Source organism: Equus asinus, chromosome 19 (assembly GCF_041296235.1).
Source record: "Equus asinus isolate D_3611 breed Donkey chromosome 19, EquAss-T2T_v2, whole genome shotgun sequence".
NCBI classification, from domain to species: Eukaryota; Metazoa; Chordata; class Mammalia; order Perissodactyla; family Equidae; genus Equus; species Equus asinus.
This window is the reverse complement of record NC_091808.1, coordinates 5,715,984-5,733,850: the sequence shown is the minus strand read 5'-3', so window position 1 is coordinate 5,733,850 and position 17,867 is coordinate 5,715,984. Positions and strand designations below refer to the sequence as shown.

The 17,867-nt window shown below is 48.0% G+C and overlaps 1 protein-coding gene across 14 annotated transcripts in view; it reads left to right on the top strand.

The window, feature by feature from the left end:
• Positions 1-17,867, top strand: part of AGAP1 (ArfGAP with GTPase domain, ankyrin repeat and PH domain 1) — a 559,975-nt gene that overhangs the window by 411,916 nt on the left and 130,192 nt on the right. For 13 of the 14 annotated variants that reach the window (XM_044751550.2, XM_044751551.2, XM_070489343.1 and 10 more), the window contains one exon: positions 17,238-17,399. The exons of the other annotated variant lie outside the window; for it this stretch is intronic. In XM_044751550.2, coding sequence (XP_044607485.1) covers positions 17,238-17,399 — 162 coding nt within the window. The remainder of the gene's footprint in view (positions 1-17,237; positions 17,400-17,867) is intronic. 14 annotated transcript variants of the gene reach the window in all.

The window sequence follows — 17,867 nt, the reverse complement described above, 5'->3', positions numbered from 1 at the left end:
ACCGCAAATCCACCTCAGGATCTGCACACACTTCATTGTATTGTATTATATTGTATTTATCTTATTTTTGCCAGGACAAAGCCCAAATTCCAAGACAGCAGTAGAAGTAAAAGGATAAAACTATTGTCGTACGAATGACATCAGTTCTTTTTTTAAAAGAATGTTATAGAATTAATGCCGGATTGTGAACTGCTTTTTGTAAGAAGTAAGTTCAATCTTAGTTTTAAACTAAGTGATTAGTTTTAGAGATGACACTCTGATTTCTCATTTTTGTGGAGAAGACAAATAAGAGTGACATGTTTGGCCAATATTATGGAACTATTGAAAAGAGCTGTACTTTAAACAGTACTTCAGAAACGAAATGATCTTTGGTCCACAATTTGGGATCAAGATATTATTCATGTTGTCTTTATCCCTGGGGTTATTTGTGAAGATAGTTATCCCAAGTATAATATTTGACAGATTTTTCAGACAACGTAAAGTGATCTGTCCTGTTACAAACTTTTCCACTATTTACTCGTCCCAGGCGTGTTTACTGACTTGCAGTTGGCATGAGATCATCACAAGATTCGCTCGCCTAGAACACAAAAAATCAGGGCAGGTTTTCAGAGGGCCTTTTTCCATGTTTGTGAAACCCCTTACTTGCCCAAAGTTGAATGGTCATAATTATTAGATTTCCTTTGCACTTTGTTCTTTTTGTCATTTTTGGAAATGATTTCAGAGTGAGATTAAGATTGTGGTGACAGTATGTTAATAATTATGTGGGAAGCAGGCATAAACTTGAGTTGTCCCAGGCAGAGCAGGACGAGTGTCACTCTAGTTAAGGTGATTCCTGTGAGGACCCTTAAATGTAGCCTTTGGTTTTCACGGGTACCATCCGTGGGAATCATTTGTTTTATGCCCGGACAGAATCAATGATAGCCTCACATCCTAGATGATCCGAATCTGGGTTTCAGACACGTCACCCCAGGCTGCCTGCCGGTCCCTTCATGGACTGGGCAGTTTTTACCCCATCAAAACTTAGAGCTTGCCAAAGTAGGAAACTGTCAGGCTCTTTTGCAAGAAGGAGAAATCTTAACTACAGATTTGGGGTAGAGACAAAGGAGTCCACTCTGATCTACTCATTTGCCCTCTGGTTTGGGGAAGCTACTGTCATCCTACCTGCTACATATACGTGACCTGGTAAATATTTTAGATACAGTTTTTTAATAGTGTAGTCAAAAGAGAAAGGCCATTAGCCTCATCTTCTTATTAATGCCACACCAGATTGATTCCAATATTTAATGTACAGATGATCTTAATGTCTCAACTTCTTTATTCAAATGAATTGCTGCAGCCGCGCTCACCTGCCACTAGTTAGAGACCTGAGTGGGTTGATAATGTCTAGTTTTCAGGCAGAGGAAGTTAGAGGTTAACCCCAGCCTTGGAATGTACATAAAGTATGTATCGCAGTCATTAGTCGTTAGCAGCAGGTTAGCAAAATTCTAGAACAGCAGGAAAGAGAAATATTCCCTTTTCAGTGGCTGTTGAAGAAGTCATCTAACACTTAAAACATAAAATTCATAGGACAAATCCTCACATTTAAGTATGGGACCTTTTTTTTTTCCCCTATATTTTTCTCAAAAGCGTTTATTTTGTTAAAAGGTTATACAGGTACAAAGCAGATACCCAGAGCAGCTCATGATGCGAGTTTAGGTAAATGTATTTTGAGCACTTCACGTCAATATGTAGCGATATAGCTTTACAAGTGGATTAATCTGTTAGGTTTTTACGCTGTTAATCGTATCTCTTTTTTAAACCTGTAATATCTTTCTGTTCTGTTTGCTGCTATTTCCCTAGGGCCCAAAACAGTGCCCCCCACAAAGCAGGCGTTGGGTGGGTGTTTGTCGAATCAGTAGATATCTCGTGTCTGTGTGCACGCAACACATGCGTATGCACGCGCATGCCCTCCCTGGAGCATGTCAAGGTCATGCTCCTCTAAATAATGAGCTTCATCACCTGTGGCCCTCGGTGGGTGCAGTTTGCCCTCCTCCAGCTCCAGAACTTCCTGTGGGAGACCATCATGGATGGATTACCAATGGAAATGAACCCTTTAAAGCTTCCCCATGAGCTGAGTGGCTCAAGGAGCAAGCGAGTCCACTCAGTAACCACAAGCCCCTTGACTGGGCCAATTGTTAGGGCCCAGGTGTGGCGGAAAGGAATGGAGTTTCTGAGGCCTGCAGGGCCTCTCTTTCAAGTGGCCCGCCTTCTGTTTGAGGCACCTGATACCACGGTGCTATCACTCCCCTCTCTGGTTGGCTTGCCACCCACCATCAATAAAGGCTTGGGAACCACAAGGCTCCCCTTTCATAATCAAACCTCCTGTCCCATGGTTTAGGAAACAGTAGTGAAATCACACAGAGCAAGAAGTTTTTCAAGTATTATTTTAAGTGTTGAGAACGTATCATTTCTTTGACTTCGCAAATTAGCATTTGATTTTGTCCCCAAAAAACCCACTGTTGACCTCAGATATAACAAAACGTTACATGTGATACCCGAGGGAAATCGAGATCTCTGTAAAAAGTAGACATAATTTATCATCTTCATATGGTAATAATTTATCCTCTAAAGTGGTCAAAACTGTAGGGATATTTCATACAGATTTTTTAGCTAGCATTTAAATATATAATTATAGATACACTGGATTTTTGTTTCCTCCAACATTCAAAGACTTTACTCACATTTATGTTCTTTGTACTACAGTTTGCATCTTGGTGCATTTCTTTTTTCAAAAGCCTTTTTTTTTAAAAAAAAAAAAAAACAATTTTTTTTTTTTTGAGGAAGATTAGCCCTGAGCTAACTACTGCCAGTCCTCCTCTTTTTGCTGAGGAAGCCCGGCCCTGAGCTAACATCTGTGCCCATCTTCCTCTGCTTTATATGTGGGACTCCTACCACAGCATGGCGTGCCAAGCGGTGCCACGTCCACACCGGGGATCCGAACCGGTGAACCCCGGGCCTCCGAAAAGTGGAACGTGTGAACTTAACCGCTGCGCCACCGGGCCGGCCCCCTGAAAAGCCTTTTGAATGAGCACTTGTTTTTGTTTAGTGCCCACTGGCTCCTAGGCACATACAGAGGCACATACCACGTAAGAGGACACCCCCGCAGAACCAAAGCATAGCACTCAGACGGTGACGAAAGGGGACAGTGTCATGAGGGTGCTGAGAAGAGGACAGCCTCCTCCGCATGGGGGGCTGGGGAGGACTTCATGGTGAGGGTCTCTGGGCCCTCCTTGCCCTGCTGCTGCAGGCATCCAGCTGTCTGCTGTCGGCACTGTAGTTGGTCCAACTTTAATTGTGGCATATCTAAAAGTATATCTCAAGATCCTCTCTAATAGTTATCAGAACTTTTCCCCCTAAATTTATGATCTTCTTTTGCCATCAGTAGCGTATGTTTTTTGCGTCGCACTTCCGTGCTGCGAGTCCTTAGTGTCAACTTGTAGGATGATTGTTTTAAAAGCCTTGATTGCCCACTGCAGCTACGTTTGCATGGTTTTCAGGATTAAGGGAGGCCAGAAGCCTGCCAGTGACTCTCCACCCTCTGAGCTTCATTTTTGTCCACAGCACTTATCAGCCCTCTAATGTGTGTGTGAGTGTGTCTGTATGTGACTATGTACATGAGTTGTGTGTGTGTGTGTGTATTTATTGATAACATCTCCCCAGTAGAATGTAAGCCATTGAGGACAGGAGCTGTGTTTTACTTACCTCTGTGGTTACAGCGCTAGAAGAGGGTCTGACACTGGTGATTGAGTCTGTCCTTTAGTCGGTCAATTGTTCTCGCACCACACTGAGCACATGGTCAAAGCACCATGTTGTGCTGCATCCTCTTGGTTTGCTTTGGCGCGTGACAGGAAGGGAGGAGTTGGGATGGCCCTTGGCCTGTGCAGCCAGGTGGGGAGAGTCGCTGTTGACCAAGGTGGATAGGGAGCAGGTTTGGGGTGTGGCAGGCCATGAGCAGGTGTTCAGGAGAGCTGTTTTGCCCATTTTACATGAAGAAATTGAGGCTAAAAAGAGATGAATTACCCAAAACCACGCTGCCAGGTGGCCAGGCTGGGATTTCAAACTGTCTTTCGGATTCTACTGCTCTGCTGGCTCCTTTTCATGGAACCCACGTGTGCTTCTCTCCCTGCCGTCCATCTCCTTCCTCTTATGTGACTTGATGTTGGCCATGCTGAGAACCGTGGACTTACTTATCAGGAGGTGGGCAGGGTAGGAGCCGAAATGCGAGTCGGCCAACAGACAGCATCCAGGCTTGAAAGATGTGATGGTTTGTTGACCTCACTCGCTGCTGGTGGGAAAGGCACAGAACTTCCAGAAGTGATTTTAGCAGTCTGTATCCAGAGCCCCACAAATACTCATTTTCTTGGACTCATCTTGAAAACTGTCCTGATGTAATAATTCCAAATATTAAAAAGATATGCCAAAGTATGGCTTTATGGTCAAAAATTTGAAATCCATCTAAGCAGTAGGGAAATAACTAACAAACTGAGGCACATTCTGCTCTTTATGAGGTTAAAAAAAAAAATCCAATTATTTACCTTTTTGACATTTGACCCTGGAGCAATGGGATGATATGTCACAACCAAATTACCTCTTTTTTCCGTCTGGGCTTCTGGGTATCAGGTTTTCTTAAAGCTGGGGACACCATCGCTCTACTTTTTCAAACCACATGATGTCAGTAGATTAAGAGCAGGGATGTGCCATGAAGAAGCAGCCTTGTTTTGGTGTGTTTCTGGACCTTGAGCGGAATGAACCGGCTGAATATGTTCAGGACCCTGGACAGAGCCCTCTCTGGCTTTGCCTAGCTAGGGCCAGCCTTCCCTACCTCACAAGAGGACATCTTCTTGTGCTGGTTGGTAATTTGACTCCATGTGACTTCCAACAGAAACAGCTAGGTTTCTAAAGATGGGAAATGTACGTTATCAAAGAGGGATCATACGTTTAATTAACTTCCCTATTTAATTAAGTTTTCTCCTAGACATGCTCAGCCTTTCCCCAGCCTGCTCAGCCAGTGGAGCCTCCCGCTGAAACAGAATCTCTTTGTAATTTAGCAGCCCTAAGCACCAAACTTGAGAAATGGTTGTGGCTGATTATGTAAAAAGAGATGAGGCTGCAGAGACAGGGATTTCTTGAAATGATTTCATTCTCACCTAACAGTATGGCTCAGAGTCCTTTACGGTTTTTGGAGTATGCTGGATTAGTTTAAACTGTGTGCAACTTGCATCCAGCTAAAAATCCGCTAGAGAACAGTTTGATTTTCCATGCTTAAATATAAAATGGTGACTTGTAACCCCCTGACACGTTCCTTCCTGGCATGTTCCCACTCTGACTTCCTGAGGTTTCTGCTTCACTTGACCACACTACATGTTCTTTCTTTCATCCCCCAAAATAAGATGATGGTACTCAGTGCAAGCTGGCCATCGGGAGCCTGAGAAAAAACTAAAGGGACTCGAGGATGCCATTCCAAAGCCTGCCGTAGTGGGCAAGAAGGGGGAGATGAAAAGATGATGATGGCACAAAGTGAACGGCGCGTGCCAAGAAGTCAGAGAGTAGAGAAATGTGACTTGTGGGGAGGGGACATAAACTTGAGAAGAATGAGTCTGTGGCACCCACCGGCATGTGCTGTGCTCCATGGCACAGGCAGGAGGCTGACACAACTCCCTTGGAGAAGGACAGAAGGTTCCAGGGTTCACCATTGGTCTGAGGCATAGAGCCAGGTCCTAGCAGGTGACTGGAGGCTCAGGCAGCCACATCACCCCCTTTCAAACTCAGCTTTGTGGCCCAAGTCTTGTGAACAGCCTTTTGCTTAAGTTTCCGAGTGTCCTCAGGCCCCCTCCTGACCCTCCGCTCTGACACCATCCCTACATCTGGCCAGACTGCCCAGTGTCTTTTTTGTCATCCTTATTTGATTGCTTTGTAACATTTAACACAATGACCACACTCTGTTTTTTTCTTTTTTAAAAAAACAGCTTCATGAAGATAGAACTGACATCACATACCCTTCCTCTATTTAAAGTGTACAGTCGATAGTTTTAGTATATTCACAGATCTGTGCAACCATCACCACAGTCAGTTTTAGAACATTTCATCCCCTCGAAAAGAAATCCGAGCCAGTCCTGGGGATCTAGTGGTTAAGATTCGGGGCTCTTGCTGCCACCGCCCAGGTTCGTTTCCCAGTCGAGGACCCACACCACTCGTCTGTCAGTTAAATACTGTGGCAGTGGCAGTGCACACAGAACTAAACTAACAACTAGGAAACACACCCGTGCACTGAAGCTTTTAAAAAAGAATAAAGGAAACCCTGTACCCTAATTAGTGATCAGAATTTGTGCCTTTTTTTTTTTAAGGCTTTACAAGCCTATGTCAGTAAGTAAGGGCTTCATGTAAATGAAGATCAAATTTCCTGAATTCTAGTTGATTCGGCTTCATTTACAGAGACATCTTGGTGAAATTGAACGCGGCCGGGTAGGAAACGCTCTCCCCCATATTTTCTCTCCGTTCTGGCCCCTCCTATTGTCATCCTTTCCTCCCCACTTTTGTAACTCAGTCCAGCACCGTGTTATCTCTTCCTTTCCCCCAACACCTGTCATCTTCCTCGACCCCCCATCGTGTCCCCGCTGCCCCTTCTTCTGACACCGCGCACCTCTGTGTGAGCGCCGTGTGCGGCAAAGGGGGACCGGACAATGTGCGCGTCTCTGAAACATCTTCAGAGATGGGGATTCAAGTAAACCTCCTCCTGTTGAAAGCCCCCGTCAAAGGGCCTGTGCGATGGGGCGAGGTTTTGAACTTCACTTCACACTCACCTTTCAACAGAGGCCGGGATGTTGTGGTTTCCTTGGATGGCAGAGGTGGCCTGTTCTTTATTTACCAGCCAGCACATCTCTGAGCTTTCGAGAGAATAGAGCCCTTATTAAAGATCCAAATGAGCTCTAGATGGCCGGCCTTGTTTCAAAGGAAACGGGTTTTAATTTATCAGCTCCTAGGATGACCTCATCTTGAGTTTTCAGAAGGTCTCGCCCCTCAATTGGTCCCCCCACCACCGCCGACACCAACAGATAGCCCTGTCTTTGATCATTTTGAATTCTTTTAATACTAAAAAATGATTTTTAGCAATGTATTGTTCCTGATACTGCCAAATGAGTAAATTAGGGTATATGGGAAAGCGAAAAAGAAAGGAGGGCTAATGTGCATACCCCTATCCTTTTCCTTTTTTTTTTTTAATGGGGATGCATGCTTATGAATATAGCATCTTAAAGCATTTTGTATCTTTAATCAACACATAGGAAATTAACAGTGAGCCGGCCTTCAGGACCATTAGCAGCTCCTCCAGACAGTGTGGGTGTCTCCCTGCAGCAAATGCTTGGTGTCCCCCCTCCATTTCAAGCCTGCCAAGGAAGAGTGGCGGGAGGTGTCCCTCCGGAGTGCCCACCGCTCCCTGAAATACAGACTCCAGAGTCTGAGGAAAGGCCTGGCCTCTGACCTTGATGGGGGCTGGGGAGGTGCATTGGGAGGGCCAACAGCAATAGTCACAGCAGTAATAGTTGTTGCAATCATAACGGTTGCAAGGATGCACGGCTCCATTCCAGCACGGCGCAGGACTCCTCCCCCTACAGGTACATTTCAAGACGCTTGGGAACAGCAGGGGCCATGGGAAGCACACACACGGGGCCCGGCCTATTTGAATATCAGCCAGGATATCAAAACCCTGTCCGCACACCTGGCAGTGACGCCTCTCCCCGAAGTCAGCTCCTTGCAACAGTTCATCAAAAATGGGCTAGCTAATGATCGGCTGGGCAGATAATCGGAGGAGAGTTAATTGTAAGGTTCGATATGGCATCTTGTCAGCAGAGATAAGTTGTCACGTTTTCCACTTGAGCTGAAACTAAATGATTGTAAAATAAGTTATGAGTGTCCTTGGGCCTGTCTGCCGGAATGATAGCTAAGAATACATTCCTGGCCCATCAGTCTCAAGCAGGCTGCTTGATATTTATGCGAACGGAATGTTATTTTATTTCCCCTCTAGTCATGCTTGTCAGCTCTCCCAGTGAAAAGTGAAGCTGCTTCTTTGACTCATACTTCACGTACCGAAGCTCGGAGAGACTGCAGATTGTTATCATTATTGCTCGTATTATATATTTTTTGGGGTGTGCGTTGAACATTGATGCCCGATTGGGAAGAACTAATGGCCGACATTGAGCGCGCAGGATGGCGGTGGACCGGCCCATCCCGGCTCAGCGCCACGCGTCTCTGGGACTCCACGACCCTCCATCAACGCCGGTTTAGATGCGGAGTAATGAGGCACTTGCTTTTTTAATTTGGCGTGCCTTTTTTCTCTTCGCCTCTCCCCTCCCATGTTTAATGCTGTCGACCGCCGGCGTCTGTCCCCGTGCCCATTAATTGATACAAAATAAAATGCGTTATCTGTATTCAGTCGGGAGGAGCCGATGGCGTTTCGTGGGCTGCGGTTGGAGCTCATTTACAGCGTCTGAGGCCGGGCTTTCGTGCCTCTTCCTTTGAGAGGTACCTTGGCAGGCTGGAGGAGTCGTCGGAAATGGGAAAGCACAGCATGGGAGCCGGGAACGCTTTGATTGCTCATATTTTAAACCAGGGGAATGTTAAACAACTTCTCTCGAAGGGAAGTTCTCGAGGCCTAGAAGCCCAGGGCATTAATATACCAGCACCAGGGCTCAGTACCCAGTTCACTAGAAACTGAAGCTGTTTCCACAGGCTCCCCCAAGCCTGGAGAACAGGCAGGGCCTGCCGGAGTCCTGTCTCCCGTCACGGCCTCCCTGACCGTGGGCCCTGCCCCTCCCTGACCTCTGTCATCATTCGCCACCGTGATCACCTTCTTGTGGCACAGTGGTGGCTCCCCCGTGTTGTTGGCGCTTCTGCTGCCCCAGTCAGGCCGCCTGGTCCTGGCACCTGGAGCCTCCTCTTGCTGCAGGAGCACTTCTTGCATTGGCAGCTGCCTGTGCTCGCCCAGCCGTCCACTCCTGAGCTGTACCTGCTCCCCGTGACCCTACCCCAGGACACGTGGTTTCCCAGGTACTTGTGTGCCTGCTTAGCCCACCCACCGTAGACGCCCACCCTCACAATGGTTACAGTGCCAGCGCTTGTCCTTCCTCCAGCAAGAAACTTGGAATCACATTTCGAGGGCCTGGGCTGTGGATTATTGGAGCACTGACATGGAGAGGCAGAAGACAGTGGAAAGGGGTGGGGGCTCCACCCTCACCTGCAGGATGACCTGGGAAGTCACTGCCCAGCTTGTCATCTCTAAACCGGGACGAGGACAGTTCTCCGGGTGGGCCCTTGGCCCTGTGAGCAGCAAATCAAGCAGTGGACGGGAGTGCTTTGTGGATCCCGAGGAGCTCCGTGCACATCACTGACTTTATGCATACTCCTCCTTGTCTGAGAAAGAATTGACGGGGCTTACATGCCAGTCCTGCTTTCTGTTTCCATAATTGTGATTGTTGCTTTTTTATTGTATGACGACACTGTGTCAGCTTAAAAGCTCGCCTTTCTTCCTCTCCCCCTCCCTCCCTCCAGTGGCCACATCAGGGCTCGTGTTTCACATTTTCTCTTCTCCTCCCCTCCTCACCCTGCTCCAGGGTCTTCTCCTGACTCAGTTTTACCTTTGTCTCCCTGTTACTCTCACTCTCAGGGTTCCAATGGCCCCAGCAGAGGTCCCAGAGTCACAGTCCTATGGCTCAGGGATGCCATAGGGCCGGTGTGGCTGTGCTCACCCTGGTGAAGGTAGTCGTGCACATGGTCCCTCAACTTCCTTCTCTCTGCATGTAGGCAGCCTCTGGTTACATACGTTTACATGCATGCAATTGACATGCTCACTATAGGCGTGATTCCCCCTCTTGATCCTCTATCGAGTAGTATCACCCAAGAAAAATCATCTTCCATAAAGGCGTCAAGCAAGAAAGGAGATAGGCTTTCTTTCACTCATTAGAAATGCGCTCTGTGGGGACAGCGATATTTGCCCTTTTTCTCTCAGCATCCCGGGCGCCGGGACAGAGCTGGCTCACAGGGCAGAGTGCTCATGAAGTGCGTGTGGTGGGTATGAGGTGTCTTTCAAGGGAGATGCTTTCGCAGTGTGAATAGAGTTTATTCATGGTCTAGTTGCTCACCCAAAAATAGGTTCCAAACCATCGAAAACTTACACGGCTGTGGTCTGAGGGCAGCACACTTGTGGTTAGTTTCAAAACGGGGTTGCAAAGTTGGTAGCTTTTCTGTATTATACACCAAAAAGCAGCACCATCCACCGGTGTGAGCGCCCCTCAAAGAGAGACCAGCTCTTTATAAAACGTGAGGCTACACATATGCCTGGAACCCCCGTTTTCATCCCGAATGTGTCTCCGCTGTGTCCTGGTGAAGAGTTTGAACAGGGGCCCCTTCCTAAGGCTTGTGCTCTCATGGGGAAGGCTTCTAGGTAGCAAGGAAACATGCACAGGGGAGGTAGGGTCACCATGTGGTGAGTGCCATCTCTCAATGAGGCGGGGAGGGGCTGGACATGAGGCAGCTGTGGGCGATGGCCAGAATGGGGACCCCCAAGAGGGGCTCCCTCATTTGCTTTCTAGGACCCCAACATCCTAGTTTCCACCCTACTTGGCTAGCCTAAAGCCTCACCATGGCTTCTCAGGGAAGGGGGGGAGCCATGAACTGTGTGGGGTACTGCTGAGACTAATGCAATCCTGTTGGGACTTGTCCACTATGAGGCAGGGGCGGGGGCACTGGTGGCCTCAGCAGGGGCATGGCAGCGGCTGGTGGGATGCGAGCCGGAATGGAGTGGGGTCAGGCATGGACAGCTGTGACCAGGCACAGGCGGCAAGGAGGGGAAAGGCTGTGGGGGAGCTTTGCTTTAAAGAGGAGCAGAAATGAGTTGGAAGCTGGGTGAGGGCATGGGGTCAGGGAGGGTTTGTTAGAGATGGGAGATAAAATCACCTTTGATGAGGCCAGAGAGGGTGTGATTGCTGGGGGCAGCCACTCCTAAGCAGACGGCGGAATCCAGTTCATTGGGAGGAGGGGGCGAGGGTGCTTTCATGGGGCAGGACAAGGGAGGCCCCAAAGCCCATGGGGACCCGGGACAGGGACAGGAAGCAGGGTGCTCTCTTCTCATGGCTGCTTTTTTGTTTTCTGTCTTCAGGGAGATGAAAAGTGAGGTCCTCAGATAGGGTGGAGAAGGTGTGATGTGGCGTGTTGGAGAACAGGGAATGGATTTACTCCAGGAATGTAGAGGATTGAAGGGCAGGCCAGAGGTTGGTCCCCTCTCCCCAGCTTTGGAGCCATAAAAGTAAAGGAGACCAGTCGGCTGGGGACTGTGTTCCTCCAGCCGAGCCTGAGTACAGGCATAGAGCAAGAGGAGGGTGGAAATTATCAGTCAAGTTGGGGTGTCCTGGTCAGGAAAGATGGAGGGAGAAGGACATCGAAGGCAGAGTCTGAGCTGTGCGTGATGTCCCGACAGGGTAAGGGGAGAAATGGGACAAGAAGCAGATGTTAGTCGGTAAAGACTGAACGGGGCAATAGGTGAGCTCTCGGAGGTGGATCCTAGTGTAAGTGAGCTGGGGCGACAGGACGTGGGCGAGGGCATGGAAGGCAAAAATAAGACCCACAGGGGCCGGTTCCTGCTGGTGGCGGGCCTGGGTTAGGACTGTGAGAGAGGGTACTGAGGCAGAGGGAAGGAAAGGGCTTCTCAAGGAGAAAGCAGAGCCCAAGAGGTCGGGACCTGGAGGGAGCACCCAGGAGGAGCTGGACGTCATCACCAGTGAGGATGGGGTGAGCTGCTGCTGAAGTAGACAGGGATGAAGGGGCGTAACCAGGAGTCAGCAGGCAGTGAGCGGGGTGGTGAGGGTGTACGCTTCAGAGGGGCTGGGCTTGAGGGTGGAGGAGCGGTCTGCAGATGGCAGGGAGAGCAGAGAGGACGCCTGGCCCACCTGCATGCCATGTGGTGTGTGAGGGTGGGATTCGCAGTGCCGTCCCCTGGGAGGTGTGTCCCCAGGGGAGAGCCAGGTCTCAGTGCCAGGTGTAGCAAGCGTTCTGAGGTTACCCATGTGAGGGAGTTTGCACTGACAGACCGTCATTCCAGAGGAGGCGTTTGACAGGTTGACGAAGACTAGAAAAACAATGCTGATTCTGCAGCTTTCTCACCATTGGCGTTTTAGAGCAGATGAGTCTTTGTCACAGGGACTGTCCTGTGTGTTGAAGGATATTTTTCAGCATCTCTGGCTTCTACCCACTATATACCTGTGGTGCCTCCACCCCTCTCAGTCCAATAACCAAAAATAGCTCCAGACATTGACAGATGTTCCTGGGCCTGGGTTCCCAGTTGCAAGCCAGTGGACTAGTGGAAATACAGAGCCGTGTGGGATAGAGGGACTGGTGTTGAAGGATGCCAAGGGCAAGGAGGCTGTAAGGTGCTGATGTGATTGGCACTGCTGGTCCCTCAGGGGAAGGAGGGTGTCGTTACTTCTAAGTATTTCCTTCTTAAGATTGCCACTTAGCTACCTGCTTCAAGTGAGCCAGGAATTTCTCCTGGAACGACACATATTCCAAGATACTCAGAAAACTTGGAAATGAGATTGCCATGTCCCTGTCACTTACTTTGGAAAAAGTGTTCTCCGGCTGAAAGGGAAGGAGATGTCTAGAAACAGACATCATTTTGGTTTCCAGAAAGGTGAATTCTGAGCCGTATACCAGTGAGTTTAAGGTCTATCCCAGTAAGATTCTGAATTAGATTGTTAAAGGAATGCTTTGTGTTTATATAGAAAAGAAAATTTAATTGTGATTTAGTTGAATCAAGATAGTTTATTAAGGAGAAGAAATATTAAATGTATTTCCCTTTATTGTTTTAAAATTGTCAAAAATATGTGTAAGTTGGGTACCCGTCTAGCTTTCAACAAAGTATTTAACAAGATCGGTCCATAGTTTCTTTATAGGCAAGGTCAAAGGTATATGAGTTGGATGCAAGGACAGTATGATGTATCTTGGTCTTGTTCAGTGATCACTCTCAGAAGCTTCCAGATGCAGAGTGGTGAATCTGAAAGTCTGAGTCTCGGTCTTGACCCCATCCTGTTCAATATCTTTGTCATTGACTTGGATGGATATACAAGGCTGCATGCTCAGAACAGCCAAGAATAGCTGAGACAACTGTGAAGGGTAGCAAAGCTCAGGGACTTGCCCTGCCATATGAGGTACCAAGATGACTGAGCCATAGCATTGAAGAGCATGTGCTGTTGGAACACAGATGGATGAAAAGAGTATTGGGAAAGAATAAAGAGCCCAGAAACAGAGCCATCACCCCTATGGAAGCCGTTATATAACTTTATAGCTTATGTGTATATTCTGGGTATCTTAAAAAGAGATATTGGTACGTGCCTTAAGAAAGAACCGCTGGATAATGGAAGGGAGCCGAGGATGTTTATGTTATAATGGTGCAAGCACTGTGTGCTCAGCATTGTCCAGCTCACCATGGGGGGAAATGAGCGTGCAAGTGAGCTCCAGATAACTGACAGACAGCCGTGTACAGAAAGCCCCAACTTGAGGACCAGTAAGAGTTCAGAGATGAGAATTGTTGGTTTAGGAGAGAACGTTACAGCAATGGAGTGACGTAAGGATTCAGACACGTTGTTGGGAAAGAACATGGTGCAGTGAATTGAACGGATACCCGAGGGGCAGAGTGACATAATGAAATGCCCACCCTGCTGCCGTGGAGAGCGGTTGTCTTTGCTGTTCTCCTCATCTGCCCCGTGATTGGAGTGTAGCTCAGTGAGGATGGGCACAGTCCTCGTGAGCATTGTCTTCCCATGGTCCGATGCCATGCCTGACACAGGATGGGTTCTTAACACCTAATAGGCAGAGAGGATGCAGCCAGAGGGTAGAGACCTTTAAAACCTGGGCAGAAAATATTTGAAAGGAGCAAAAATATTCATTATAAGGTTCAAGCATCAGATAACATGTAAAAGGGTTGCTTTAGGGTCAGCTAACGATCTTAGGGTCCCTAGACCCCCTTAGCAACATCAGGCAGCTTCTGAGCCATCAGAAATTGTGTGCAAATATTGATTAGACTAGCCCTTTCTTTTTGGTAGTTACAGTTTTCATCTGATATTCAGTGGGATCTAGGATTTTAAAAAGATGGATAAGAATCGCTACTTTAGAAAATTAGTTTTGTAAAAGATGGGGACAACTTACAAGGTGAAAAGCTAGGGGGCCAGCCTGGTGGTGCAGGGATTAAGTTTGGACGTTCCGCTTTGGCGGCCCGCGTTCGGATCCTGGGTGCAGACCTACTCACGGCTTGTCAGGCCATGCTGTGGCAGGCGTCCCACATATAAAGTAGAGGAAGATGGGCATGGATGTTAGCTCACGGCCAGTCTTCCTCAGCAAAAAGAGGAGGATTGGCAGCAGATGTTAGCTCAGAGTTAATCTTCCTCAAAACAAAAGGTGAAAAACTGAAAGGAGAGAGACCTCCTGGAGTTGGCCACACAGTCCAGGCCTGGGGGGTTAGGACCAGACCACGGGTGAGTGTGGCTTAAATAGAGATCAGGCAGCCAGCTGGAAAGGCTGTGCAAGAAAAGAAATGGTGACTGTGAATAAAGATTCATCCTGGAGTCCCAGCCTCCACAAGGCAGAGGCTGTGTCTTACTTAAACTTGTATTCCCTCCTGAAACAGCCACAAAACCAGCCAACAAGGGCTCAGGACTGTTCGCTGCACGTGGGTAAAGTCACCCAAGAGGTTTGCCGGATGTCCGGCCTCGGAGGATGGGAGTCTGGTAGAAATGGAAGCGTGTCAGTTTCAGGGGAGAAAAAGTGGCCGGACACTGAGTTGTCACAGTTACTGCAACTCCTTAAAGTGGTGAATGGTATTTCAGCAGCATTGTGTGAGCAAGTGTCCACCCACAAAGAGTGGACCCTGTTGACATGGTCTAGGGGTCAGTGCCATGGGGTGCTGCCCAGGTTCTCCTGCAGCAGCTTTGGGGTATCTCCCCCCACCCCTCCCAGGAGGGGTTCCCCACCTTTCCTCCACATGTGATGGGTACATGGGAAGGAGGTAGACCCTTTGCACCATGCAAGGATGGGCAAGGGGTCACTGGTCCTAGGATGTCAGGAAGTTGCATCCCAGGGCATTTTTGGAACCATATATCTATCTTAAAAAATACTGTAATTTGTATATTTTTACATTTCTCAATATATGATAAAATTTTCTAGAACTTCACAAAATGAAACTGCTTTAAATTCAGCTTGATTTCAAGGATCTTTAAATTTGAAATCATGTCATTCTTCTGCTCAAAACCCTGTAGCCGGTCCCCATTCCCTCAGAGTAAAGCCGGGGTCCTTATAGTGGCCTCGGAGCCCCTGCAGCGGAGCCCTTCCTCTCTGCCATGCTGTTCCCTACGACCGTCCCCACCAGCCCCAGCCACTCGCCTTCTTTCTGTTTCTGAAACCCACCAAGGCTTGCTTCCATCTTAGGACCAGGTTCTGGCTATTTCCTTCTCCCCCGGTCATCCACCTGCTCACTCCTTTACTGTCTTCAAGCCTTGGCTCAGTTGTCACCTTCTCAGCAAGACCTGCCCCGTCCACCCTATTTCAAGTGTCCCCTCACTTCTGCCACCACCTCCCCAACTTCCAAGCCTCCATGTGCTCCTTTTCTCTCTCATAACGCTCACCACCTGCTGACGTACTCTGGGTTGTGGCCCAGCTGCCGTGTAAGTGCCACTCACACCAGAATCTTTCTGTTTTTCTCAGTGATGGATCCCAAGCATCTCGAAAAGTGGCTGGCCCACAGTAGGTGCTTAAAAAATGTTAGTTGGATGAATGATGTATATGACACAGAACTCTGTCTTTTTAGTTGCAACGATGCTGAATCATGAAATAAAGAATTCTTGGGGCTGGCCCTGTGGCCGAGTGGTAAAGTTCGCGCGCTCCGCTGCAGGCAGCCCAGTGTTTCGTTGGCTCGAATCCTGGGCGCGGACATGGCACTGCTCATCAAACCACGCTGAGGCAGCATCCCACATACCACAACTAGAAGGACCCACAACGAAGAATATACAACTATGTACTGGGGGGCTTTGGGGAGAAAAAGGAAAAAAAATAAAATCTTTAAAAAAAATACAAAAGAATTCTTAAGACTTTGAAGGTGTTTGGAAGGTGTTTCTTCATCACTTTTTCAGTGTAATTTTTTGTTCTGGCTGAATTACATGTTCATTCCATTCCTGGTCCTTTAGTACTATTTTGGTCCTCTCTTTGGTAAAGATAAAAATAGACAAAATATGGGCCGGCCTGGTGGCACAGTGGTTAAGTTCACATGTTCTGCTTAGGCGGCCTGGGGTTAGCTGGTTCGGATCCCAGGTGCAGACCTATGCACTGCTTGGCAAGCTATGCTGTGGCAAGCCTCCCACATATAAAGTAGAGGAAGATGAGCACAGATGTTAGCTCAGGGCCAGTCTTCCTCAGCAAAAAGAGGAGAATTGGCGGCAACTGTTAGCTCAGGGCTAATCTTCCTCAAAAAAATAAAAAATAAAAAAAAATAGACAAAATAAATTGAGAGTTTCACTGAGAGTGAATTTCACATTTGTGCACTGGTGTTAAAATTTTATAAGTAGCTTCAATGAGTCAAAGATTGGCAGGTCTGCTGTATCACTTCCAAATGCCATTGCTGGACATGGGTGAGAGAGAGAAATGACGTGCCGGTTTTCACTCATAATAAACTGACGTAACAGCCATGTGGAATGTTGGGGTAGAAGAAAGAGAATCTGGAATACCTTTGTCCTGTGCGCACACAGAATCGCACCCATTTAAGAGGACCTTTTGTATGTACTCCTGAGTGTCTTTATTTCATTCCTAATGTCAAGGAATTATGGGAAGAGAAATAGAAACATGTAAAAAGTATGAACTCCCAATTTCCTTTTCCAGATCTCCCATCATGCAAAGTAGAGAACCTGAAATTCTCCAGCGCATAAAGACATGCAGAAATAAGTGCCTGTTTTTGAATGACGGGCACAATGGGGCGCCATGTGCAAGGGCCACCATGATCTTTTAAGAATGGATCCTCGAGGCCTCCGGTCCAGCAATCTCGTGACAGTGTATTATTTGTGGGGCTCTGTATGATATTGGAGGAACGTTGCTTTCGTATTTTTGCGAAAGTCTGCTCCTTTTAAGCGCTTAACCTTTGCGTTCTTTTGCCTTTTCCGGTCCGGTGGCAGACACGGGGCTGGGCGACTCGGTGTGCTCCAGCCCAAGTATCTCCAGTACCACCAGCCCCAAGCTCGACCCGCCCCCCTCCCCTCACGCCAACAGAAAGAAACACCGAAGGAAGAAAAGTACCAGCAACTTCAAAGCCGACGGGCTCTCTGGCACCGCTGAAGGTAAGGGTTCCCGGGGATCTGGGGGTGAGAGCCTGCGTTTCTGAAAGTTAACTTGTGTCACTCTAACTTGTGAAATCACGCACCCTTAGAAGCACAAATGCACCATAATCCAGGTCACTGCGTGTGCCTTCTGTTTACAGGGTGGTGCTAGAGGGCCCTCGGAGCCTTCTCATCGCTGCCTGATTCTCAAGATGGTTCAACCAAATCACTTGTCTTACCCTCAGGTAGTTGTCGCCTGGTGGATGGTAATGCTGGTCTCCCCATCACGTGCCTGGTGAACGTCTTTGGTCCTGTCCTCCTTTGGCAACCTGGGTCACCAGTGTCCCCTCCAACTGAGGTGTGCCGTGTTGTATTCCTCTAACAAAGACTGTCGCCTCTCCTAATTTAGGAATCTTCTCTGATCTTGGCTCATCTTATACCTAATAAGACAGCTGCCTCAGTTCTGACTTTCAGCAACATGTCATGATA